At 38.9% G+C, this 27,196-nt stretch overlaps 1 protein-coding gene across 4 annotated transcripts in view; it reads left to right on the top strand.

The window, feature by feature from the left end:
* The window catches only part of SEC24D (SEC24 homolog D, COPII component), a 129,222-nt gene that overhangs the window by 46,356 nt on the left and 55,670 nt on the right, over positions 1–27,196 (top strand). For 3 of the 4 annotated variants that reach the window (XM_075127616.1, XM_075127617.1, XM_048847130.2), the window contains exons 3-8: positions 1,216–1,342; positions 9,449–9,597; positions 13,534–13,809; positions 14,453–14,574; positions 18,468–18,579; positions 22,261–22,388. In XM_075127616.1, the coding sequence (XP_074983717.1) occupies positions 1,216–1,342; positions 9,449–9,597; positions 13,534–13,809; positions 14,453–14,574; positions 18,468–18,579; positions 22,261–22,388 (914 nt within the window). Of the gene's footprint in view, positions 1–1,215; positions 1,343–9,448; positions 9,598–13,533; positions 13,810–14,452; positions 14,575–18,467; positions 18,580–22,260; positions 22,389–27,196 lie in introns of those variants that run through there. The other variant, XM_075127618.1, reaches the window with a different exon arrangement.

Below are 27,196 nucleotides of genomic sequence, written 5' to 3'. Positions count from 1 at the left end.
AGGAATTCCCAAATAAACTTTCCGAATAAAAGTGCACAGGTCCTTTCCTGCACTAATTCGGAGACTCTTTCCTAGCTCTTAATTTTTTTTTCTCATCTTTCCCTTCCCTACCTTTCTCAGAATCCTTTTCACCTTCCTACTCTGATTTTTTTCTTTCCTTTCCTGCACAATCTCTTTCCTTCTGTTTCTCCTTCTCTTCCCCCTTTGTTCCATTGTAGTAACCTGGGAACAAGCACCTGCTGCCAACCAAGAAGGGTAATAGAGGGCCTGCAGCTGAGATGCAGCAACACAGAGTGCTGTCCTGGGGAGAGATGGCCAATGAGAGGGCAGTTTGAGTGATGGGGCTTGGGATCTACTGGAGAGGAGGTATTTAGAAGGTGGTTAGAGAAGAGGGAGGCGAAAAGAAGCGTCACTAATGTAAAAAGGGGATTTGCTGAGCAAGCTGTATTAGAGGAAACTGGACCTTGAAGGGCAGCATGCTAGGAGCCTGGCTGCAAGGGTTATAGATCGTATGCCCAGTGAGGTTGACCATTGGGACACTGATGGAGGTAGAATCTGGGAAGTGGGCGTGATCCTCCGGCTTGAGGATCTGTCATTTGTGGGTGAACCTGTTGGAAAGAGTTGTGGTCATCACAGTGCCAAAGCAAAGGAGTATCACAAGCCGGAGAGAGATGAAGCTGGACTTTGAAGCCAGGGTGAGGAGTTACTGATTCCCTCTTGGGGTGACACAAGGTGGTGTTGAAAAAACTTTCTATTTTGATGGTAACTTAGTTTATTTTCCTAAGCAAGTATTTGATGTTACCTTATATAATATTATTATTTTATTATTTATATTGTTCCTGTCAAATTTCTGGATTTACCCCTTTATAAAGTTTAACATTTAAGGTTGTCGCCATAGCATAGCTGAGGCCTAGGTTGCTGTTTATAATCTGTGCTTGTTAGTGTACAAAAACTAGCGTCCTTGAAAGCAATAAAGGAATGGGAAATGCTGAAAAAGAGAGGAAGGTGAGAAGGAAGTCATAAATGGTGAGCATTGTTGATGGATTTTTTTAATTAATTTCTGTGCCTGGCTCTGAATTCACCCAGTCTTGGCTATTGGTATTGAAACTGTAATTCTTATATCTCCCAATTGTTCTGTTCCAGTAAGTCCTCATTTAATGGATTTAATGCATTTTTATATCTATTATAAATGTATTTAAATGTGACTTATTTTAGGTATGTTGAAATCTACTGTGCCTTTTGGGTCCTCTGCTCCTGTTGGATCTCCACCTCCTGGCACCCATCAGTATAGCCAGACCAACCTCCAGAATGGCCCCCATTCAACTGGACATCAGCCACACAGGTGATTTTCAAGAAATAGCATGGATCAGATCTAACTTTTTCTTTATATATTTTTTTCATAGCTGATCCATAGGTATTCAGCCATTTCTGACCCATCTAACTTGAGGACTGTTCAGTTTCCAGGTTTAGCTTTTAAGTGAAAGTAAATTTTGGGTCACAAGTTGCTTTGAAATGGTCAGCCAGTCTTCTGGGGATAGGAAAAAGGAGAAAGCGTCCAAGAAGGAGTAGGTAAATTTTAGGGCTGTCGATTTATCACAGTTAACTCATGATTAACCAGGGAGCATTTGATTTAAATCACTAGTCAGGAAGACTCTATTTAATCATGGATTTCTACATAGAAGTACATTCTTGTTGGTTGTTATAACCTTAATACATATTCTTCACAACTCAGAGATAGGTGTAGGTTTCATTTTTAGAAGGTACACACTATGTATTTTAAAAGTGATTTATTTTGAAAACTTTTCAGATTAGTTTTACAGCTATATCAGAAAATGAATGATTGTTTGGTTATTTCATTTACCAAAGGTAATTGAAGCAGATATTTATGAAGTCACTGGGGGGGGGGTGAACTATCTCCAATTCAACAGGTTAATCATTAATATTTGGAGGATTTTCTTTCCATGCTGTATTAGGAGGAGAACATCACCAGACAGACATTTAAATTATTTTATTTAAGTAAAACAACAATGTTATGTATTCTGGATTATTTTCTTCAACAGCAAACATATAATATTTTAACAAAACAAGCATATGAATTTTTGAATTTAGTTAAACATTCAAGTTATTTAAAATCAGGTTTGTTTTTGTTAAAATTGTTTTTAACTAAAATAGTTATGAAATATTTAAAACAACAAAAATTAAATGGACTGTCAGCCAGGTCAACGTGAGAAACTTAAAATATTGGCTTCTGCAGCTAACTCTGTCGTCTTCACCTTCATTTTCCTGTTTGTTCATAATCTGGAAAAGAAAAACAAACTTTCCTGCTTTTTCAGGTCTCACACGATTTCTCAATTTGGAATGAATTAGCCCAAAGGAAGAAAATATATTCTTTTTACACGGGCAGAAGAAGCTACTGCTTTTAAAAGAGAGATTGTCACTTCAACAGTCTCTGAATCAAAGTGTTTAAGTGACTTCCACCAGTTCACTGGTGTGACTTTCTTTAAAACATCAGCAAACATATATTTCTTGAATGGTTCACCCTGAGCTCTGAAGTTTATTATAGTTGGCATTATGGAGGGATGATTGCTGGATGTCCATGTCAGAGCCATCTCCTCCTCTTCAGCAGTTAAGGTTTGACCCTGGTACCGAGTATTGAGAATATTTGCAAGAAAATGAGCTGGAGATCGTGCTTGTCCCATTCGTTTTTTAATGCTTGTAATTTAACTCTGTCATTGCATATTTCTCTTTTTAAGATCTATCTCAGTTCCTTCCAGATTCAGCAGCATCAGCAACAAAAAAGCTATTTCCCTGCATTTTGTTCAAGGCTACAGAAATATGCTTCAGGGTACTCGGCATGTGTTCGACACATCTCTTAAACCCAATGTTGAGAACTTTGGCTGTGACAGTGCCGTCTATTTTTTCACGATTTTGTTCACAGATTGTCATCAGATTAGGCCAGTTCTTGGTACAGTGCTCAAAACAGTACACTACTGAGTTCCATTGTAAGTCTTGTGGGAGAGTTGGCTTGCTTCCTCCCACTTTTTTTCAGAGCAGCTGCTGCAAAGTGGTTGTTTCAGAAGTATTTTGCAATTTCCACATTAGCCTTTATTTCTGGAACGCTGAAGTCTTTGGCTAGGAGATGCATCAAATGAGCACAGCAACCATATGTTATTAGCTTGGGACTCTCTTCTAAATTTCTTCTCATCTTGGATACATTTGCAGCATTGTCTGTTACCACGCTGTGTACTAGACATTTGAATTTTTTCCCCACAGTTTGTTGTAGCTTTTACTGCTACTTCTTGTAAGTATTCTGCTGTGTGTACATTTGTTTCTGTAAGGAAGACATTCCATTCTTCTGTTGTCACCCAAGCACATACAACAGGATCATTGTGGACATTGCTCCAGCCATCATGGCTCAGGTTAACAATTTCATCCTCTAGACCTTTTGCACACTGCTCAATTTCTCTTTCATACACTTTATCCAGCAATTTGCCTGCGATGTCTGCTCTGTTGGGTGGACTGTATCCTGGTCTTAATGACTGAACCATGTTAATGAAGTGTGGGTTCTCAATCATACGGAAAGGAGCGTTTGCGGCAAAAACAAACAGGGCAATTTTTTTTATTAATTACCTCTTTTTGTAATCTGCTGTTTCTTATCACAAAGTTATCTACGGTTGTTTCTGGATGATGGAGATTTTTTTTTCTTTTTGCTATAGGTGATATACTGTGGCTATGTGACATACATGATGTGACTGAAACACTATCATTAGCAGATAACTCTGAAACTATAGAAAATGATGGTGATCTTGAAGGTGGATAGTCTTCAGAATCCTGTATGTTGAGGATGGATTCTCCCAAACAAAATAAGTTATTTAATTATTATTACCATACTGCTTATTTAGTATTTCTCATTGCATTCACTGACATTCAGTACTATTTTAAAGGTGAAATTGTAAAAGGAAGATCTGCCTATTTCAGCTATTTATTTTTTATCACAACTGCATCTAAAATGATAGTACCATAGAATAACAACTATATTTTTTGCTCAAACATGAGAATTCAAGAACAGTCCAGAAGAAAGAAGTATGGAATTAAAAAAGTTTACCAACCTGAAGATCCCGCATGTTCAGACATGTTCCTTTCATCATTGTCAGTGCAGCTTTTTACGGCCTGCTGCCATTATAGGTTTTCCCTTCTAGTGAGAGAATGGTATGGTAGATCTCAAATCAATGAAGGCTACACTCAGAAAGACCTCAAGATTTCTGGAATATGTTGCTCAAATAGTTTCATTTTTGTTCTTACTGCCTGTCCCTCCCTTCTCACATTTATCGCCAGACTACTTCTCCTTGTCCAGATCTATTCTGTCCCCACCATCTTCTATTCATTGAACTTTTTGAAACGTTGCACTTTTAGAGAGAGGTAAGGGATTGACTTTGTGTGCACAAATTTGCAGAGGGACAATAGGGTTGAGGTCTGTTATTTCTCACCTCTATATATTGTTTATAACATTTTTGCTGTTAACCAGCACGTTATCCAGGGGTGAAAGTAAAACTGAGCTCTTACCAGAATGGGCCCAGCTCTGGCCTCCGTGGAAGGGACGGGGCCTTGGGCGGAAGGGGCGGGGCTGGTGTGTCAGCGTCCCCCAGCCAGCCCATCTGCGCTGCCTGACCTGCATCGCCCGGAGCTCCAGTGGCGATTTAAGGGGCCCGGGGCTCCAGCAGTGCCTTTTAAATTGCGGCCCCGGGGCAGCTACGTCTTTTGCCCCACCCCACCCCACCCCGCGCCACCCTGTCAGCGGCCTGGGGACGGGGAAGGGGCAATGACATTAAAGCACTGCTGTTCGGACCGGTACTGGCGGCCACTTTATGCCGGTACGCTGTACCGGCCCATACCACTTTACTTTAACCCCTGATGTTATCTCTGGAGACGCAAATCCACAGTTTGAGAACTGCAAAACGAAACATCTCTGACGGTATCGTCTAGACTGAGCACTGAGTCCCATTGGGTAGATAGAAAGATGAACCTAAATAATCAGTACAGAAGCCTGTGGAACCCCATAAAATTGGGTCCGTAATCCATGAACTATTGGAACTCATTTACAAAACTTTTCTTAAACATTACATGAATATATTGTCTCATACTATAGAATTAGAATTTATAATCCCTGTTCCATGATGAGATATCTTTGAGCTATAATGTATCTTAATTAAAAGTATCTTTCGATTGCTTTTTTCCTCAAAAAGCATTTTATCAAAAAAAATCCAATTTAAATTTAAAAAAGTCTAATTTTTTAAAAAATTTTTTTAAAAAAAATCATTGATTTTTATCCACCCTGTGATTAACTCAAAAAAAATTAATCACGATTAATCGCACTGTTAAACAATAGAATACCAATTGAAATTTATTAAATATTTTTGGATGTTTTTCTACATTTTCAAATATATTGATTTCTACTAGAACACAGAATACAAAGTGTACAGTGCTCACTATTGATTACAAATATTTGCACTGTAAAAATGATAAAAGAAAGTATTTTTCAGTTCACCTCATACAAGTACTGTAGTGTAATCTCTTTATCGTGATGGTGTAACTTACAAATGTAGGTTTTTTTGTTAGGTAACTGGACTCAAAAACAAAACAATGTAAAACTTTAGAGCCTACAGGTCCACTCATTCCTATTCTTGTTCAGCCAATCACTAAGAGAAACAAGCTTGTTTATCTTTACGGGAGATAATGCTGCCCGCTTCTTATTTACAATGTCACCTGAAAGTGAGAACAGGCATTTTTGTAGCCGGTGGTGCAAGGTATTCATGTGCCAGATATGCTAAACGTTCATATACCTTTTCATGCTTCAGCCACCATTCCAGAGGACGTGCTTCCATGTTGCTGATGTGCATTTAAAAAAAAAACACATTAATTAAATTTGTGACTGAACTCCTTGGGAGGAGAATTGTATCTCTCCTGTTTTACCTGCATTCTGCCCTATATTTCTGCCCTATAGCAGTCTCGGATGGTGACCCAGCACATGTTCGTTTTGAGAAGACTTTCACAGCAGATTTGCCAAAACGCAAAGAAGGTACCAATATGAGATTTCTAAGGATAGCCACAGCACTCGACCCAAGGTTTAAGAATCTGAAGTGCATTCCAAAATCTGAGAGGGATGAGGTGTGGAGCATGCTTTCAGAAGTCTTAAAAGAGCAACACTCTGATGCAGAAACTACAGAACCCAAACCACCAAAAAAGAAAATCAACCTTCTGCTGGTGGCATCTGACTCAGACGATGAAAATGAACATACGTTGGTCCACTCTGCCTGGGATTGTTATTGAGCAGGATCCATCATCACCGTGGACGCATGTTCTCTGGAGTGGTGGTTAAAGCATGAAGGGACACATGAATCTTTAGCACATAAATATCTTGTGACACCAGCTACTACAGGGCCATGCGAACCTCTGTTCTCACTTTCAGGTGATATTGTAAACAAGAAGCAGGCAGCATTATCTAAGTAGGACTGAGTGGACTTGTAGGCTCTAAAGTTTCACATTGTTTTATTTTTGAATGCAGTTATTTTTTGTACATAATTCTACATTTGTAAGTTCAACTTTCATGATAAAGACATTGCATTACAGTACTTGTATTAGGCGAATTGAAAAATACTATTGCTTTTGTTTTTTATAGTGCAAGTATTTGTAATAAAAAATAAATATAATTAAATACCAAGGCATGCTGATTTAACACACAGTATTATGGAAAATATCTAACACAAAGAATGCTTGATAAACAGTAAAGTGAAATTTTTAAAATTGTACACTTTATATTCTGTGTTGTAATTGAAATCAACATCTTTGAAAATGTAGAAAACATCCAAAAATATTTAAATAAATGGTATTCTATTATTGCTTAACTGCAATTAATTTTTTTAATTGCTTGACAGCCCTAGTAAATTTACAGATAAATTGGGAACTATTCTTCTATTCCCAACTTCTGTTTGGACTTATTTTTAAGGTGGAAGCATAGATTGCATAAACAACCCAAGATTGTAGTTTAAAAATATTTGTATTATTACAAAATTTACAATTAAAAGCTTTATTGTAATAGCGATATGTATTCACTGTGCACCTTAATATGCTACTGGTGCTGGGCTGCTGGTATATTTAGGTGATTGAAGGCAAATGGCTTTTGTCCTTTTTCTTGCAATACATCCATGCTAGACACCAATAGACTTCTCATGCTCATTCTTGTATATTGGTGCATTCTGCTTTTCGGAGGAACAAGTCAGACCAGCTGTTTCAAATGAATGTTGTGCTCTGGAATGGCTATTGGGGTTAGAAGTGTAAATCTGATTCACTGGGGAAAAACGCTGATCTTTGGATTCGTGGATCAAGTAACTATCTAATGCAGACTGAGGAATAATTTGGACCATGTGTTTCATACAACCTTTATGTAGGATATATTCCCTGAATAGAGAATCACCTTTGACCTTCTTTTCTATGTTTGATTAGAAATATAAAAATAGAAAGTGAACCAGCACTGAGAAAAGCTTTAGTATTGATTACACTTTTTTGTCTCCTCTACTTGGAGGAGACAAAGGCAACAAACAGGTGTTAGAAATACCATCTGTAATAGAAGTTACATTAATTTTCTGTATCTTTCTGTATCAAGTTTTCTTCTTATGACTAGAACCTCTTGATTTGTCATATAATGATGATTGCATTACATCAGTTGCCAGCTAATAGAGAGTAGAAGCTTGTGCATGTCTGTGCATTAATATTCAGTTTGCCTGCTTAGCAGTTTCTTTAAGCCAGCTTCCAACATCACAGACAAAACTCAACAGCATGCCCTAAAGATATGAGGCTTTGTCAAATTCTTGGAGGCTGGTGGCTGCCTTCTCTTGATATAAGTTCTGTGATTTACTTTGGAGAAGAAGGTTGATGTCTGGTGAGCTTTGGTAGATGTTTGGGGAAAGTAGAGCGAGGACAAAGGGTTACAGGAGCGGGTAGAACAAGAAGAGTGTGAAATGAAATAGGGAAAGGATAAAATGAAGATGTCAGGAGGGATAAGAAGGAGAATGTGGAGGAAGATAATGAAGAGGGAGAAAGTTGACCACAGAGTGGTTCAGTAGCAATATTCGTAGTTTGTATAGTTTATAAATAAAAATATGTATGTAGCTGCCTTAGAAAAAAAGAAAATAGCTTAAATAAAATGGCTTCCAAGGAGTAACAAAAAGAATTGTATGGTAAGTTTCTAAATCCTTAGCTGTAACTATTTTTGGTTGCATGTTCTTTATTAATTTGGTGCTGTCTAGCAGCAATGTCTTAGACATCAGTGAGTCAAACTACTGTCTTCACATTTCTATTTTAGTTGTCGTCCAGATATATTTGTGAATAGTTTATTTTAAATAAAAATGTATTTGTGTGTGTTTTAATTAGATGTCAAAATTAGGAAGTTTTAGTTATTGCTAGTATTGTGGTAGAATCTAGAGGTGCCAGCTCATATTGGAGCCCCATTGTGTTATGCCCAAACACTTTTAGTGAGAGTCAGTTCCTGCTCTGGGTAGCTTGCAGCGTAAATAGACAAGATAGATGAAGGATGGGAGGGGAATCAGGGACATGGAGTAGCAAGGTGACTGACCTAATGTCAGGTCAGTGGTGATGCCAGGACTAGAATTACATCTCCTGACTCCCAGTCCTTTACTTTATCCGCTGTATATTGTGTACTATATCCTGATCCTATCCCTGTGTACTGCACATATTCTTACATTAGAAAGAACTGGTATTGTAGTTCAGGACAAAATAGAACAAGATAGCAAGAAAACAAAGTTATATTTTTCTTAAAGGAAAGGGCAGTTCCTTCGTGTTCAGAGGTGAATTATGGTCAGAACAGTGTAGAGACCAGAACACCACCCACTGCTTCCCACACACAGGCTGTTCCTCTTTTCTCCGCATACAGAGATTCTTCAACTCTCTCCCCATTATTCCTCTCCCCCGCACCCCGATACATACACACACTCTCCCCTTGTTAATACAGTAGGAATCTTCCTCATCCACCCAAAACTAAGGCTGTCCCCTTGTACCCCACAGGTGGAAAAGGGGACAGATTATTTGACATTTGGGTTCAGAATTTCAAAAGAACTTTTTAAACTGCACCAGTAAAATCTTACATACAGGTTTAGTTGCTTCTAATAAGTAATTATGTGTGCAAATGAATATTTGTTCTCTGTATAGGCACACCGTTTCCTCTGTGTGCGCACTTCATTTCTATTGTCATAAAAATATACTTTGTGTGGGGACAATCTGAGGAGACTCCTTTGTAATTTTGGCCCTTATAGTCAGAGGTATCAGTGTCATTTGTGAGGAGATACTAGACTTTCTGGGTTGTGATTGGCTGAGATGATTTTTTTTTTATATATATATATATATATATATAACATAGATTAATTTCTCTTCTCAGGTTTCAAGGCCCTTCACCTCGCAACAATGCAGCACCTTCCTGTCCCCCATACTGCCCTCAATCACAGCCATCCTATCCAAATACTGCATCCTCTTCATCCACATCACAACTGGCTAATCAGCTCAGCACCCTGCAAATAAATAACTATGGTAATGGTTGCGTTATCATTTATCCATTTTCATCAGCTAAAGCTATTAGTAAAATATGATGAAAGAGCCAACAATTTATCTATTTTGATGTTTTCATAATGTTAAATAAGTCAAAAGTAAACTGTAGATTGCTCTTTGAGACCACTGTGTTGAGCAATGTTACTTACTCAGGTTCCTAAATGTCAGTCTCATCCTGCTCCTTCAAGTGTGTCTACCTTTAAATGTTCTTGTAAGAACCATATAGGGCAGTAGTTTTCAACCTGTGGTCCACAGACTAAGATTCCCAAAGGGGGCTGCACCTCCATTTGAAAAATTTTAGGTGTCTGCAAATGAAAAAAATTTGAAAACCAATGATATAGCCTGAAGATTTCAAAAGTGCTGAGTGCTAGTTTAACTGTGCTATCGTTAAAGGTAATAGTAAAATTCCCATTGACTTCTGTCGAAAGAGAGTTAGGGCAACACTATGAACTTTTAAAAATTCCACTTTACTGTTTATCAAGCATTCTTTGTGTTAGATATTTTCCATAATACTGCGTGTTAAATCAGCATGCCTTGGTATTTAATTGCTATTCCCACTAATGGATATTGAGACTAATTTTAGAAACTTGTCTTTTTTTAAAGTTTGGTTTGTCTTCGAAAGTGACTTAAAAATAAAAAAGGTAACTCAACAGATATGCTTTCTGGGTGTACTGAAAGTCATATCTGCTCACTTTAGAGTGCATTATGTCTTTACTCCGATTAACACTGTAGAATGAACACAGCTATGAGAGGAGTGAACTGGACTCTATTCTTGCTTGCATAACATCATCAGAATTGTTAACAAAGTTCTACTTAAGGGCTTTATTGTGCCCTCATTTAAAACTGTGCACCTACACTGAAGACAATGGTGTTGCATAGATGTAACAGATGGCATAATTTGAAGACCGTTACATTGCACAGTTGTAATGAAATCAGAATTTGGCCTGTAGAATCTTTTACCAGTAATGGTGTTTGAGAGTGAAAGAGCCCAGCTTGACTTTCAGATCCCAGGGTGAATTTGCTGTGGTGCCAATTAGAAAAAACTAATTTTTATTTGAAAATCAAGAAAACTGTGAAGTGAAGTTACTGGGACACAATAATCATGCGACTCCTTTTGTCATTTTTTACAGTTACTTTTCAGAGTTGACCCGCACTTTAGTTTGATGTATAAGTAATTAATAATGGGGTTGCGTAATTCACTAGCATAGCAGTAAACAGACTTAGCTTCCAGTGATGAAGTTCAGCTATATCCTGCTTTTAAAAGACCTGTTTCTGAAAGCAGATAACATAGGCATGAATTTTATGATGTTAGAAAGGTAATCTGGAGCTAAACACTTTGTGCTTATTACAGTAGTAGCACCATTTTATAGGGAACCTCTTTGAGTCATTGTGCCAACCTCTGTGCTGACTGCCAAGTTCCCATATGCATTCATTTTACTTGTGCTGGAAGAGAGCGAGTGCTGTCTTTCTAGGCATATCTTTAAAAGTTTGATACTTTGATTTCTACAATAGCAACCAAAACTTGAATGCAAATTAGAACAAAATCTATGAAAGCAAATTAATTGCTCAGGTCCACCTTTTCACATCCGCGTGCCTATTCTCTTTTCACAAAACATCTGTGTGAAACATTTGGGTCTGCAAATTTTGGGTTTGTGCAAGAAGACAACTAGAAGACAAGAAGATGTGTAGTTTTCTAATATGGCATGCAAATGAAAGACTTTCATTTGCAAGCAAGCTGTGTGAGTGCCCAGAATGTGTGTGTCACCCCTTCCGTGTTGGGGAATGAACTCTGAAGGTTTGGGAAATATCTGTTGTAAAATCATTTTCTGGATGAAGTAGGGATCCAAGAAGTTACAAAATAAGGTTTCTAACTATGCTATGATATGGTCATGAGCCAAACTCTGTGGCCTTTCATCAGGCAAAACTTGGGTCATTGGGCATTTTGCTCTATTTAGGAGTGGAGAATCTGGCTCTCTGACAATAAGAAAGTGCATGTATTTTCTTACCTACTCAAGCTGATGAAGTTCCCTTGGAATGAGGATTATATTGGGATCATATAAGAAATACTGTGCTAATACAATTAGGGATCACATAATTCTGAGAGTTATATTATGTTACTAAACCTGTTTTCAGCTTTGCTGGAGCTACTGCTGGGATTCTTGTTGAAATATCAACTCTCACATTAGTTTTTGTGCTTTTTGTTGACTCTGTTGCGATAGTTCTTTGTTCTATTCCCAGCAAAGATTTGTTGGTTTTTGTGTTTATTTTATTTTTTAATAGTAGAGTTTAAATTTAGTCTGTATGCAAACCTCCCATTGACTTCAATTGGTTGGTTCTATAGACCTACTGAAAGTTACAGAGTGCAAGCTTAGGGCTGGATCTCATTCATATCAGTTTGGAATTTACCTTTGACTTGAATAAAAGCAGGACTGGGCTCCCATCTCTGTTTGTGTGTCTTATTTTGGGGTTTTTTTGACTGTCACCTGTGTTGTTTAGAAGGATTAATGAGGACAACTACAAAGTGGTATGATACCAGATAAAACCTTCCAAATTCAGGAGTAGATCCCTAGCTAGCATAAGTTCAGTATCACTCCATTGTCTTTACTAGTTGCTGACTCCAATGAAATGAAACCAATTTATTCTAGCTAGGATCTTGCCCTCAGTTTGTGCAATTAATTGCAAAGATGGGGATGGGGGAAGCTTTTAAAATATTCCTTAGCCTAACGGATTAAATGCACTGAGAGTGCAAATGCACAGTGACATTATGCCTGCTTTACACAGGGCTAGATTTGGTCCAGCATTTTTATTATACTTCTGTGAGATGTTTCAGACTAGGCAAAAATAATTGATTTGTGTTACTGTTAATAGTTTGCCTTTAGAAAATATTTTTTTGCCATTCCCCTGTCATTTAAGTGTAGACCTTAAATAGTCCTTAGTCTATTGAAGGTATACGTTTTACACTGCTCTGTTTCTCCTACTTAAACTGATATTTTGGTTGACTCCAAAGCGAAGCAAGAAAAGAAAATGTAAGATTTAGGGACCAGATCCTCAGCTAATCTAAATTGGCATAGCTCCACTGAAGTCAGCAGATACTAGGCTATGTCAGTTCATACCATCTGAGGATATGGTGGGCTTATATTTTGTAGGTGAGGGTTTTGTTTACTAATTAAAATGTCTAACTAAATATCTTTTAGTGTTTGTAGAATGACTTCTTGCTCAAAAAGCTTAAGAGTTTTAGTTGACGTACTTTTATCTCTCCTGAAAATTCTTTCTTACAAGGTCTGTCAGGTGAAATTTGACTCAAAACGTAAAAAAAACAAACATTTACAATATGTAAGCCCCAAAGCAATATTTCTATAAGCATGATAATTTCATTTGGAAATAGGTTGTTTTTCTTATGAGCAGATAAGTATTCCTGTGCGGTGTGTGTAAAACATACATTGCAGCATTTAGTACCTGAAAACCTGAAACTAAAGAGGATTGTAAACAACATGAAATGAGTGGCATGTTTTTTCTCCAATGGACCAATCCTAGTAAATTGGAGAAAGTAAACACATCATAAAAAGAAAATTGGATATTTCAGTATTCTTTGCTTTTTATAACCTAAGCCTAAACTTTTAAAAGTAACTAGTCCCAGATCAAGACACCTTAAGGGCATAACTTTTCAGAGGGTTTGTACTTAACATTTTGTGAAAATCAGACCTCAGAGTGACAAGTTGGGCACCCAAAATTACTAAGCACTTTAGAAAACTTAAGCTGTGACATGTTATTAATAAGGATTATTAGAGGCACTGTCAGTTTAAAGTACAGTATTCTTACATAGGCTGAAAATATATTAGCAACTAATAACATTAAATGATTGTTAGTATGTTATCATTTTTGGATAATTTGATATATAACAGGAATGTTCTTGCACAGGTCCTGGTGCTTCTCAGAGTTCTCTCATGCCTTCTGGGATTCCAACATCTTTTCAAGGTCCATGTCCACCACCACCACCAACACAGCAGCAAATGGCCTTGCCACCTGGATCTCAGATTCCTCCGGCACCAGCAAATAACCTGAATGGCGTTTGTACTCCATCCTCACTGCCTCCAGTGGCCATGCAGGATGGGATCCCAGGATCTGTACCCCCAAATGCCAACTTGCAGCAACTTCCAGGACAACCTCCAGTGCCTGGGTATCATCCACAGCAAGGTAAATATGGATGTTTGGTTTCTTATTTAAAAACATGCATTAAATATTGTGCGATAGAACTGCTGTCACCTCATGAGTAAAGCTGAAACTAAAGGGGCAGTTTCACTTTTGACACGTAGGACTTAATCAGTCCTTGGAGGCACTGCTGACTACACCACAGCAGCCACATGCAGGAGAAACTTTGGTACCTGGGCATGTCATGCCTAATTTTAGGCTTATCCTTCAAACAATGAATCATGGGTATAAAAGTGCAGGAGCTTTTACTTGCACTTGTAAAACTGTATCTACAAAAATAGAAGTCAGGCTAAGGCCTTTGTAAAATGTGGCTATATCATATTATAAAACTACTCTCTCTCCCTTTTTTGGGGAGGGGAGAAACTGAGCTGAAAAGTGTTTTTCTTGTTTTGTTTTTGTTTTAAATTATTCATAAATACTACTTCAGGGAGATTTTCTCTTTCCCCCTCTCCATCCCCTCCCACAAAGAAAGCATATTTTGCAGGAAGTGGGAAATACACTGTGTTTTATTTCATTAACATTTGTATGGCAAGATAAAATGCCCAGACATTGGATGGAACAATGTAAGAGCTTCATGACAGAGTTTAAATGCTTTAAATTTGATGAACGGGCTTTTGTAATTCTGCAGCCAACTATGGCCCTCAGATGGCAGGCTCTCAGCTCTCTTATCCTGGTGCCTTTCCTGGGGGTCCAGGACAGCTTGCTGGTCCACAGCAGAGGAAGCTTGATCCTGACTCCATCCCCAGCCCCGTAAGTAATATTGTATTTAGTTAAAAGTGAATGCTTTCATATTAGAATGTTACAAAGAAATATCAAAGCTAACTTCATGTTTTTATGTTGTTGGGTTTTTTAGACTTCTAAAATATGCTGTGCCACATGGCTCATAGAATATGTTCATAATATAACATAATTCTTTAATTATGTGGTATTCTGTACTTAGAGGGGTTATGTTGTCACTTTTAGATGAAGTGGCAGCAGCATGTAGCTTTAGTGCCATTTCTGGAAAATGTCCATGAATCTTGTTAGAAAATTAGTGTAGACTTTCTACCCTGCTAATTCATTGCTTTTTTTAATGTGAATTCTGCTGTGTAATATCACAGTATGGTTCCCTTCAGCAACACCTGATCTGTTCCCAGGGATCCATACACACAATTACTACTCGCAAACGCTTCAAATAAACCACCATCTCCTGTTACTACAGGAAGATCTAAAACTTTAACTGTATCTGAAATATTATAATTTGAACTAAATGCCCAGAGGGTTGAAAAAATCACCCAAAGCATCGCTGGGGATCTGTAAATGATGGACAGTGAAGCAGTAGGATGTACAGGCCTAGTCTACTGTTGAATTAAAATGGCTTTTGGGAAAACTTTTCTACTGTTTGCCTGATTTTTTCCCCCCCTCGCTTTCGGTGGAGTTACTCTTCGTTTACATGGGTTGGAGTGAGATCAGAATCAGGCCTTACATGTTATGGCAAACGTACAAAATGTTTTGAACTGTATTTAGTCTCTTGGCTGGTCATCTCCCTGTTGCAATAAATTATTTACTCAGCCACTAATTGTTAATAAGATTTCACACTCCTCTAGAAATGCTTTATGTTCAAAGACCTCTTTAACTATCCACTGTTACTGACAGCAGCCCTGTGGAGTTTAACCTTGCACAGCTAATTGGACTATTAGTTTCCCAATTTTAGGTATTACGTACTTACAGTTTTTACTGTCCTTCCATAAAAAAGGAGCATCTATTCTTTGCTACGTCTTAATAATACAGCCATGCAAATGAACTACTTCAGGCGCTCCCCTCTGCCTTATCACTAACATAACTCATAAGCCAGCAACTGAACGCATTTCTCATCTTTTATATTCTACTGCCAGAGTTGTCCTAGTCTCTCTTTGCTTGGGCAAGCCAACAAACTGAGGACAATATTGGACCAGAGGAGGGGGAATTGCAGGGTGGGAAAACAAGTTCCAAAGCTGAGGAGCCTTTGCCAAAAATGTGCTGTTAGGTGATAGAGTGTATCCCTGTGTTTAATTGGGGCTCCAGCTCACTGAAATATTTGTAATATTTTGTCTTGGACTTAAATGCATATATCTGTTAGCTCAAAAATGTTAAAGGGTGTGATTTCAAAAACACCTAAGTCACGAAACACCTAAGTTACTTTTACCCAGATTCTCAAGGATTTAGATGCTTAGCTCTAGTTAGGAAGTTAGGAGCCTAAATACCTTTGAAGATCTGGGCTTTAGGTACATGTGAAAACCTGACCCAAAGCTACAAGTGGATAGACAGCTGCACCATAGGCGCCGACTCCGTGGGTGCTTCGGGGCTGCAGCACCCACGGGGAAAAATTAGCGGGTGCTCTGCACCCACCGGCAGCCAAGTTCCCCCAGCCCTTACCCCCTCCTCGCCTGCTCCTCCCCCGAGCGCACAACGTCCCCACTCCTCCCCATCCCTGCACTTTCCGCCTGCCATCTAACAGCTGTTTGGCAGCGCTTAGGACTTTCCAGGGGGGAGAGGGAGGAGTGGGGACACAGCACGCTCAGGGGAGGAGGTTGTAAAGAGCGGGGTAGGGGTGGGAACTTGGGGGAAGGGGGTGCAATTGGGGCTGGGCGAGGGTGGTGCGGGCAGGGGGGACGAGCACCCATGGGGCAGAGGGAAAGTCCGCGCCTATGAGCTGCACTATTGACTATGCATTTGTGGAATTTCGTGTGTTTTCCACCATGTGTAAGGAAGAATTTACATTAAAGAAATATATTGTTAATACTCCATGAAGCAGTGTATAGCTGCTGGGGCAGGAGGCTAAGACCACTTCCTTGATCAGTTTAGACTCCATTTGGGTTGTCTTTAGGCATGGATGAAGATGGTATATAACAGTTGACACTGGAGAGAAGGAACCTTGAGGGAAAAGGCTCTCAGTTGCTCACTTCAGATGTAACTAAGTGTGACAAACTATTATTTAAAAAATATAAGTGTTTTTATGACTTGCAAGTGTAGGCATTGCCTTTAATAGGTAAGTCATAGAATCATAGAATATCAGGGCTGGAAGGGACCTCAGGAGGTCATCTAGTCCAACCCCCTGCTCAAAGCAGGACCAATCCCCAACTAAGTCATCTCACCATTTCCCATAAAGCAGTATAACGTGTTGAATTCTATCTAAAAAATATCCCTGGAATAATCTGATGTCTTGTTTCAGTTACCTTAGGAGAATAAACAAACTTGACAGTGACAGCAGTGTTAAAAAAAGGTTGTTAAATGGTTTGTTTTAGCAGCACAGTAAGGATCAGAACAACATGTTTAAAAGAAAAGAGATCTGGGTCAGTGACTGTAAAGGGCAAAGAGCTAATTGACAATCAGGAATAAATATCTCTGTGTGTGTTAGTTATGTTTATATGATAAAATTACAGTAGTGTTGCCAGCTAAATGCTTTTTTATGTATAGCCAATGTTGACTAGATTTTTCTACAAATGTTAAAGATTCATCTGAGCTCTAACAACATCTATGAAATGCAGCATCTGTACTTTGTCAACAGCTAGTTCCAAGAATGATGATATATTTCTGTCAGTTAACTCTTCAGATTACCGTTTACATGCGTTTTCTACAGAGCTTAGTCTGAAAAAGGTTCACTTCCTTCAGCCAATGGACTTTTTTTGGAGTAAATAATTGGTTTTCCCTTTGTGCAAGCAGCTAGCAATCGGTACACAATATGAAGAGTAGAGAGGAAGTCAAGCAAGCTAAAATGCAATACAGAAATGTTGTAGCCATTTAAAAGGACAGAGTCAGTTACGTTGGGAAAAGTTCAAAATGGTACTTGCCCCCAAGATTTTTCCCAGTGTATTGGGAATATCTTTTGAACAACAGTCAGTGGGCTCTATCCTGATGTATTAGGCTCTATCTCTGCTGTCTGACAGAGACTTCATGAGTTCTCCCAACCGCAGTTAAATTTCAGGTGCAAGCTAAGCTGCTATAAAACAGGCTTAAACAAATGTAAGACTGTCCATAAACAGCTCACCAGTTTAGCTAAATCTGTTCAACAGAACACCTTTAGTTAAATCATTTCCACTTCTGTATTTTAGGTGGGGCTGAAGAAGCAACTTGCCATGCTAATTTTGGCCTCAGGTGGCTATTCATTTCTGTGTCCACCCCAGGGGCAGATTAAAATTTCACCCAGCGTGACAATTTGCCTCCTGGAGGCAGCTGCTGGCTTTAGAAGACCTGCCAGCTTGGCTCTTCTGACGTTTGTTACTCAGGGAGAAGTCTCTCCTTTCATTGGAGAACTTTGCTGAGATTGCTTCCCCATTAGTCCATTCCTGTGAGTTTTCTTGCAGAAGAGGGAATTGAGCATTGACTGTCTGACCTTCTTGGTTTGCCCATTATCCAGGTGTACTATGACAAAGTTCAACGCTAGGCAAATAGGAACTAAGAAGGGGTATGAAACAGTTATGGGCATAGATATATGTATATTGTTTTGATCCTCTTTGGACAATACATGCTACAATATACTCCTTTTCTACTATGCACATCTATAGAGATAATGAATGCTAATAGGGTTGCCTGGGGTGGGCGTTTACCTGTAAACTCTCTATGAAATTGAGGAAATCCATAGTCTCCCCTATTTCATGTTTTTCTCTTTATTTCTGATTCATCAGATTCAAGTAATTGAAAATGATAAGGCTTCCAGAGGAGGTCAAATCTATGCTACAAACATCAGAGGCCAAGTTCCTCCTCTTGTCACCACAGATTGTGTAATCCAAGATCAAGGTAACTATTTGTGTGATCACTTTGGGTTTTTTCCTAGTTGAAATGAAGTTAAAAAACAATTATTGACTGAAATTTTCAAATTTGGTTACTTCAAATTATGCTCCCAAATCCATGTGGGGAGGGATAGCTCAGTGGTTTGAGCATTGGCCTGCTAAACCCAGGGTTGTGAGTTCAATCCTTGAGGGGGCCATTTAGGGATCTGGGGCAAAAATTGGGGATTGGTCCTGCTTTGAGCAGGGGGTTGGACTAGATGACCTCCTGAGGTCCCTTCCAACCCTGATATTCTATGATAATTAGGCACCTAGACAGAGGTGGTGGCATGACTTTCAAAAATGCCAAGAGCTCCTGAACCTCTCATTAATTTCAATGGGATATGTGATTGCTCAGCACTTTTGAAAAGATATTTACTAATTAGATGCTTGTGCCATAAATAAAAGGCAAAACCCATTCATGTATCCTTAATTCTCCTTCATTTCCATTGTCTGTTGTGTCTGTAAAACATTGCTAATTGTTCTTTTTCACCTTATTCGTTAAGGTAGCATGGAAGAGAAATGACCATACAAAATGTTAATAGTTCAGAGCAATGCAGTCACCATTACTGTATTTCCATAGCAGTATTGTGTAGAACAAAACAGTGTGTGAGAGAGAGAGACAAAAATGCAAACTTGTAGCACGGAAATATTCTGTGTACCAGAATTGACTGAGATCTTTAGACCTCAACCTTGTATACACCATAAGCACATGCCTAGTTTAAAATTCTGAATGCTCGCATTGGCTTTGTTAATATTTGGCTTCACTGAGATTATACATATGCCTAAGCATTTCCAGGATCAGGGCCTTGCTGTGCTGTTTGAGGGCTGTCTGCTCTAGAAGAGGCTGCGCGACTGGCAGCTCCTCCAGTAGAGGCAGTGAGAATAGGGGAGTGTTCCGCTCCTCTCAGGATCCGGCCCTTAGTACTGCCAGCTCCTTCATAGCAAAACAACATAGCATCTAGCGTGGCTTCCAAGTAGAGCCTTTAATCTGACAGGAGTCACCTGAGCACAGCCCTTTTTCCTAATAACATAATCAAAAAAGCCTGAGAAGAATAGCAACCTTGTGCCCTACAATCCACACGTAAACTCGTGTCACAGTTCAGAATTACTTCACTTCGTAGCAAGAGTTGCACGCCCTAAAACAGTCGTTCTCAAATTTTTGTACTGGTGACCCCTTTCACATAGTAACCTCTGAGTGCGACCCCCCCTTTTAAATTAAAACCACTTTTTTATGTATTTAATATCATTATAAATGTGGGAGGCAAAGTGGGACTTGGGGTGGAAACTGGCAGCTCGTGACCCCCCATGTAATACCCTCACGATCCCCTGAGGGGTCCCGACCCCCAGTTTGAGAACCCCTGCCCTAAAAGCACTGCATATGAGGGGTAACCTGGCTGGCTTTCCATGTGCTGAAGGACATTGTCAAGGAATATATGCTGTATCCTTTCCCAGAACTGTTGGGATTTATAATAAGCGTATTTCAGTTACAAGAATAAGCCTCAACTATGAAATATGAATGACATTTTAGTCAATCTTCTTCTCATTTGAAATAAAATATTTGAGTAGTTTAATTATATAAAATAGTGGAAATAGCTATGAAGATTTTTTCTAATTAATGAAGGAATCCTCTTCACCTTCCCCTGTGCGCATGCTGCCGTTTTAAAAATTTTTGGCCTTTAAGATGGGCAGGAAAAGTAATGATTGAAGGAATCATGCAGATGCACTGCTGAGTCCATGCTGGAATATAAGGTTAAAAATTGACACTTGCCAAGTTTAACTTGTAGTATACTGGTCATTTCTATTTCTGAGATTCAAACTATATGGTCAGAGTACAAGCTCAGTCACTGGGTTCAGTTTTTCCTCTTGTTTATGTAGCTCCATCCATTTCCTTCTTGGCAATCTGCCGGTCCCCCAGCTAGAGTGCTTGCCGATCTCAACTTCCACACGCATTTCGTGATGGCAGAATTTGTGCATGTCATAATTCAATACAAGACTCTCCCTCATGTAAATTAAATTTGTGATGCCATTAGCTCCGCCTTCATTTAACTGTGTTTGGATAAAGTCTAGTTGGGAAAAATGTATAACTACATATTCTTCTGGCTTTTGGAGGGCAGGGAGGGAAGGGAAGGGAGAGAATGTCTTTTAAGCAAAGAAGTCTCTTTCAAATAACTGAGTAGTACAGTTTCAGGCTGAACTTTTAAAAGGAGTCTGAGAGTGAGATGCCCAGCTCCCATTGACTTTCACTGGCAGTTGGGAGCCCAGCTCCATGGGGTTCCTTTTGAGATCCCAGCCATGATTTCCACACTAAAGGGTTTTCTACTGGAGCATCAATAGCATATTCATGCCAGGAATAATTATTAATGATACAGCAACATATGTGTGGAAGACACTGACAAGTACTGAAAGAAAACAAGGTTCCTGCCCCAATGAACTTTAAATAGCTTCAGTACGCTGAAACATTGAGGAAAGCCTATCAAGAAGAGGTGTAGTGGGATGATAGCCCATGAGAGGAAAGGGTGCAGAAGCTCACATGGGAAGAGGAGGAAACTTTTGCTAGTGTATTTATTTTATGTTCAGTGTTTATATTTGAATTGTCACTTTGCATTACTGTTTTGGCTTTGCTGTCCTTTTATTTTTCTCTTACAATCCCAATGTGGATAAGAATCCATGACTTTTTTAAATAAAAAAAATTGGATTTTTAAAAAATTTTAATTAAATACAGGTTTATTTTTTTAAATTAGTCTATTTAAAATTAAATTTGAAATTGAAACCTATGTTAAGATCAAAACTTCTTATCTGTTAAAATCATTTAAATTTAAGTTAAAAATAATTCAAGAAACATGTTTGCCAAGTTTTAAAGGAAGTCAAACCCTTGCTGGAAGTCACTGGCTGAGCACCTGGAACTAGAGTGAGTTGAAGTGCTAACCCAACAGTAGCCTCTTTTTCCAGGTGCAGCGAGAATATTTTCTTTATTTCAATGTATTCCACTAGTTCAGTTCCATGATTAGTTTATTCAGAGTTAAGAAATTAGTTGGAAGTTGGAAAAAAGCAGGAAAACTTGTTTTCTGCTTCTGACCTATGAATAAAAGGTTAGTGTCAGAGGGGGATACCTACTAGTTCTAAAATCTTGAAGGACGTGGTAACTAGGAACAGTTCCATTCACTAACTACAGTGAACACTTCCTTTGTTTAATAAATTATTTTTAAATGCAAAACATGTTTTGATAAAAAACATTTCATACATATGCAGCACATTGAAGGTAGCTTTATTGAATAAAAAATGCTATTTTGACACTAATAGCAAGTAAAATATTAATCAACATCTAGTAAAATGTTAAGCTGTGTAATTTCTTAAATAAATGTGTATAGGTACAGTTTATCCTCCTGGCTAGCAATAAGAAGCACCAAAATTATGTAAAGATTATATTTAGGTGAAAATAAAATGTTGTAATTGTTACCAAGCAATGAAAATCAACTTTTCTTTAAGAAAATAACTGAAAAGTGCAAATGCAGAACACAATTAAAATTCATTATTTAAATCAAGGTTTCCTGCTTGTTGATTTAAATCATGATTTAAAATAGTGATTTAAATTGCTTTGATTTAAGTCAATCCACCCTACATAACCCTATCTCATAATATGTTCTTTTAGGCAATGCCAGCCCTCGTTATATTCGATGTACTGCCTACTGCTTCCCATCCTCTTCAGATATGGCCAAACAAGCTCAGATTCCACTGGCTGCTATCATCAAGCCTTTTGCTGCTGTTCCACCAAACGAGGTAAGGGATCAATAAATACCTATCCAAAAGACCTACTTCATGGTTTCTCATATTATGATTTTATGTGACAGACTAGTTCTTTCGTGGTCAAGTATTTGTATTTACCCTGGCATTTTGGGGAGAAAATCTACATTTCTTGCAGTGGTGCAAATGCTAATGTAGACAGGGTTTGGTGTCATCAGGACTACAAAATTAGGCGTCATAGGTTACCACGTCCCCATACCCAGCTCCACAGCAGATCTGTTGCTCCTGACTCCTTAGTTCCTTTCCTCATTCTTGGAAACAGTTCAACTGTTTTGGCTGAAATTTTCCAGAAGGATTTAGCATGAGGTAGGCACCCAGCAGGAAACATTCTCGCCTGGCTGGTAAAGTTTGACAAACAGAGTCTTATCATTAGAAGTGTTGCGCAATCTTAGTAGGCGGTGCTGAGCCCCCTCCGAAAATTCCTCACCTTTTCTGCTTCTGCTAAAATATGTAGCTCTGTTTTTAAGTCAAGATCACAGTGAATAAAAAGGCTCTTTCATATGGAGAAAACCTTACAAATATTAAGCAATATCAATATCAATTTTTTGTTTTAGAATTGCTGATGTTTTCTAATACTGAAGCCATATATTTCTTTAAAAAAGGGCTTCCTCTTTCCCTTGTGAACTATGGTTTTAAATCTTTTGCTTCTTTGTAGCCTTTTGACTTGACCAAGGTAGACTATAAAATATCTGTGAGAGAGTGTGTGTGCACTAATATTTCAAGTCTCTCACCCAGTACTTTCTGACTAGAATTAATGATGGCAGGTACAAAATACCCATGCCTTCGGAATACTGAGTACTTCACAGGAGCTCCCATAAATGCAATCGAGCAGCATTCTGCAGATGGGGCTCACGAGAATTAGGTGCAAAGTGAGAATCCATCTTTGAATAAGTTGCAGCTCACTTTGACATTTGATGGCTTTTTGATAAAGGAAGGGAAACTCTGGTTTTTACTGGTCATAGTGTCTCATTTGATTAGCTGTAATGTCTCCTCTCTTCTGCAGTTGCTAAAACGCTCAATGCTAGCAACCAACAAGTTTAATTTTGTTTCCTTTATTTTAAAAAAACACACACACAAAATAGCACAGAATGTATTACTAGGACTCGGTGAACCATGGCTACAACATGCCCGCCTGTATGCTATTTTTGCAGACTCTTTGGTGTGACTTGGATCAATTAAAGGAGCTGCAAATGACAGTTGAACTATAAAATTGATTTTATTTACCAAGTCAATGGCACAGTTGGCATTTGGTTTCCTTTAATACTGGAGATCTAGATAGATAAATTTTCATTATGATGGCAAGAACTTTATAAAATACCTACATTATATGCACTGAGTCCATCATGATGAATGTATATTGTGTATACCAAGTCTCACCGATATAAATAACATTTTAAAGGCTATGAGCGAGGGTTAGGTTCACTCAATTGCATAATAGTCCTCTGGGTGCAGCTTAAATAGTAAATACATAAATTGTTATTAATTGGCCCTGTGTGGTTCTTTGGGAACCATTTACGCTTCAGGATGAATTCAGAATAGGATATAAAATTCACCTGTTACAAATTGCGTTCTTAATGGTCAGTGTTGACAAAGGAGTTTGTGGATTGTTTTTTGTTTATAGGAATAAAACTGCTGGAAAAATAGGAAAAACCTTGTCTTGTGTCAATATCTGAGTGAATTGATGTGCCCGTACAGACTGTGGTGATAGCATCCAGTGGTGCTTGCTCTTCCCTTCTGGAGTCTGTTATCTGGAGCAGGGATTCTGATTTCATTATTGGAGTTATTGCTTGCATTGTGGAGTAACCCATGTTACTAGGCAATCCAGCTGAACAGAAGTTGTGTATAAAGTACTCCCTCACCTTTGCTTTTCTGGCAGCATTTCAGTTACTCTAAACTGTACCTAAGCATTGGGGAATAAATGAAAACATGGATAAATTCATCCTGTAAACAAATTCAGGTCTGAGATTGATAGAATTGTGTATGCTTACTTCAGGGCTGAATTTTGTCCGGGGGGTCATAGGTGTGGAGCCTGTAGCTGGCTGGAGAAAGATCCCCTGCTTTTGAGGTACATGTTGGTACCATCTAGAGAGTTGCACACTTCGCTTCTTCAGTAGACCAGTTGGTACGCCCTATGAGAGAAAGCAGCAGCTTCATACTGTATGCTGCCTGTGATGTATAGACAGACACAGGGGGCACCAGAGAGATTCCTCTCGACGCAGCATTTTGGTGGTGGTTGTGGGGAGTGGACATGAAGATGATGTGGGGAGGAGTTACAGACACTCCTCAGCCCCTGAACTCAGAGCTGCTTTGTTCTTTACCCTCCAGGTACTTGTTAACCTGTCCAGCCACACACCTGTGGACCCTTCTTTTTCCAGAGTCAGTATTTGCAGAGCTTGAGATGATCAACCCAGAGTTCTTTATAAACAGGCTCTGCTCCTCACCCTGCTCATCTTCCTCCCTCATGGTCCCTGCTTTCTCCTGCGGCTCTCCAGTCCCTCTCCTTCGGGTCTCTGCAACCCTCATCACCATTGCCTCACCTTCTCTCCACTCCCACTCTTTCCCTGCTCCCTCCAGGTCCCCACTTTCTCCCCCCTCACACACAAGTCCCCCCCCCCGCCCCCCATCAGTGGTCCCTGCTTCTTTCTCCCCATGCTGAAAGGCTTTTTTATGTCTCTTAGATCCCTGGCTACACAGTCTCCCCATGCAGCAAATTAAGCTGCTGCTCAGATCCGTATAGGCAGCAGCAAAGGGTGTCAGAGAGATTTCTCTATCTGCAGCACCCAGCAATCGGTAGCTTGATTTTCCTCTAAACTAAGCTTTTCGGATTTCCCTTCAATTGACTAGAATACTCCCTGAAATTTTGTAACTGATTGACTGTGGTGTTCAAAAATTATCATGTTCCATACAGACAAACAGAAATGCCCTCAGGTATAGGGCTCACTTTACTTGGCCAATGGCATATGGAGATGTAGGGGAGAGATCTTGGAAGCTAAATGTAGACTATGAGGTAGAAGCGTTGGGTCCAGGGTCTCAGTGATAGCTTTCTCTGAAATGCTTCTGGTCCCACATGCAGGTCCAGCTTAGCAGAAGGAGCTGCAGAGTCTCAGTGCATGGTTGAGAAGAGGAATTTAAGTTTATTAGGCACTGGAGGGTATTTTGGGGAAAGAAAAGCATATACAGAGGTTTTTGGGATACTCCTTAATCAAAACAGAAGCTGACTGCTGGCATTGTAAAATAAATAAGATATTGAGGGAGTATTTAAACTAAGAGCTGAGGGAATGCTGGCACAAGCTGAGGAGCACTAAATTTGGACAGAGACATCTGTTAAAGGCATCTGTAATACAGTGGTGTCTGAGTATCCAGCAAAGAGTCGGATACAAATTACAACTGAACTAGTGCAGAGACAGGATCAGAACAGAGGTAAATTCTGTAAAATCATCAAGGTGTCAGATTAAGGAGTTAAATAAAAGCAGGCCCCTAGTCAAGAATAGAAACAGCAAATGCCTGTATGCAAATGCAAGAAGTTTTAAAAGCAAAAATAAACAAACTAGAATGCCTTGCAGTAGACAAGGACCTTGACAGAACAGTCATTACAGAATCTTAGTGGAATGACAAAAGCCAATGAAATACTGTTATACTTGGTTATAAACTACATAGGAAAAACAGACCAGGCCAAAGAAGCAGGGGAGTAGGGCTGTATCTAAAGGATTGCACAGAACCTATCAAGATAACAATTCTGAGTGGAGAGGAGTACACAGCTGAATCTATGTGGATACAAATCCCAACCTGTACGAATGTAAATATTAGTAGGGCAATACTACCAGCCTCCAGACTAAAAAAAAAAAAAAAAAATTCCAAGAGGAAGTAAAATCTAACGCATTCATGATAATGGGGACTTCAACTACCCACATATAAAATACTGAAGACACAGTTTAGGGAAATAATTTCTCAGCACTTCAGTGATAGTTTCTTAAAGGCTAGTTGTGGAGCACACAAGAGGAGAGGCTAATTCTTGACTAGTTTTAAGTAAAACGCAGGAGCTATTTCACGTGACCGTAGCTGAGCCACTAATAGTGACCACACTATATTTAGGTTCAACATTCTAGGGGCAGGTAGGGCACCAAACAGTGACACTGAGACATTAATTTGAAGTAAAATTCTTAAAGGTGGCATGGATACTACTTAAACAAATCCCACTAACAACCTCAGAGAGTGTGTGTGTATATATATATATATATATATTGCTGCAGAAGAAGGGAATCAGAAAGACTAAGCCTATACGGCTAAATGACAGGGTTTGAGAGGCTATTTGAGCCAAACAGAAATCCTTCAAAATTTGGACTTCTGATCCTAGTGAAGCCAATAAATAGAAGTATAAATTATAGCTGGCAATAAGTAACAGGGAAAATGGATTCCTAAGAACAAGTAGCTAACAGTGTAAAATGAATAAGAAATTCTTGAAGTACATCAGAAGGAGGAGGTCTCCTAAAGAATTGGTGGGTGTGCTGGATCATCAGGGTTTTAAGGGAGTAATTAAGGAAAATAAGGACATTGCTGAGACTCTAAATGGTTGCTTTGCCTCAGTCTTCACTGACGAGGATTAGGAAGATACTTACCCTGGACCTGCTCTTTTCTGGTGATAAAGATGATCTACTCTGAGATTGAGGTGACAGAAGTGGTAGTGCTGGAGTAAACTGATCATTTAAAATGCAATAAATTACCAAACCCAGGAGTTGTAAAGGAGCTCAAGTACGAACTAGTCGAGCTGCTAACAGAAAATGTTA

Source organism: Caretta caretta, chromosome 4, assembly GCF_965140235.1.
Source record: "Caretta caretta isolate rCarCar2 chromosome 4, rCarCar1.hap1, whole genome shotgun sequence".
NCBI lineage: Eukaryota > Metazoa > Chordata > Testudines > Cheloniidae > Caretta > Caretta caretta.
Note: the sequence above shows the minus strand (reverse complement) of the source record. Positions and strands in the feature narration are given on the sequence as shown.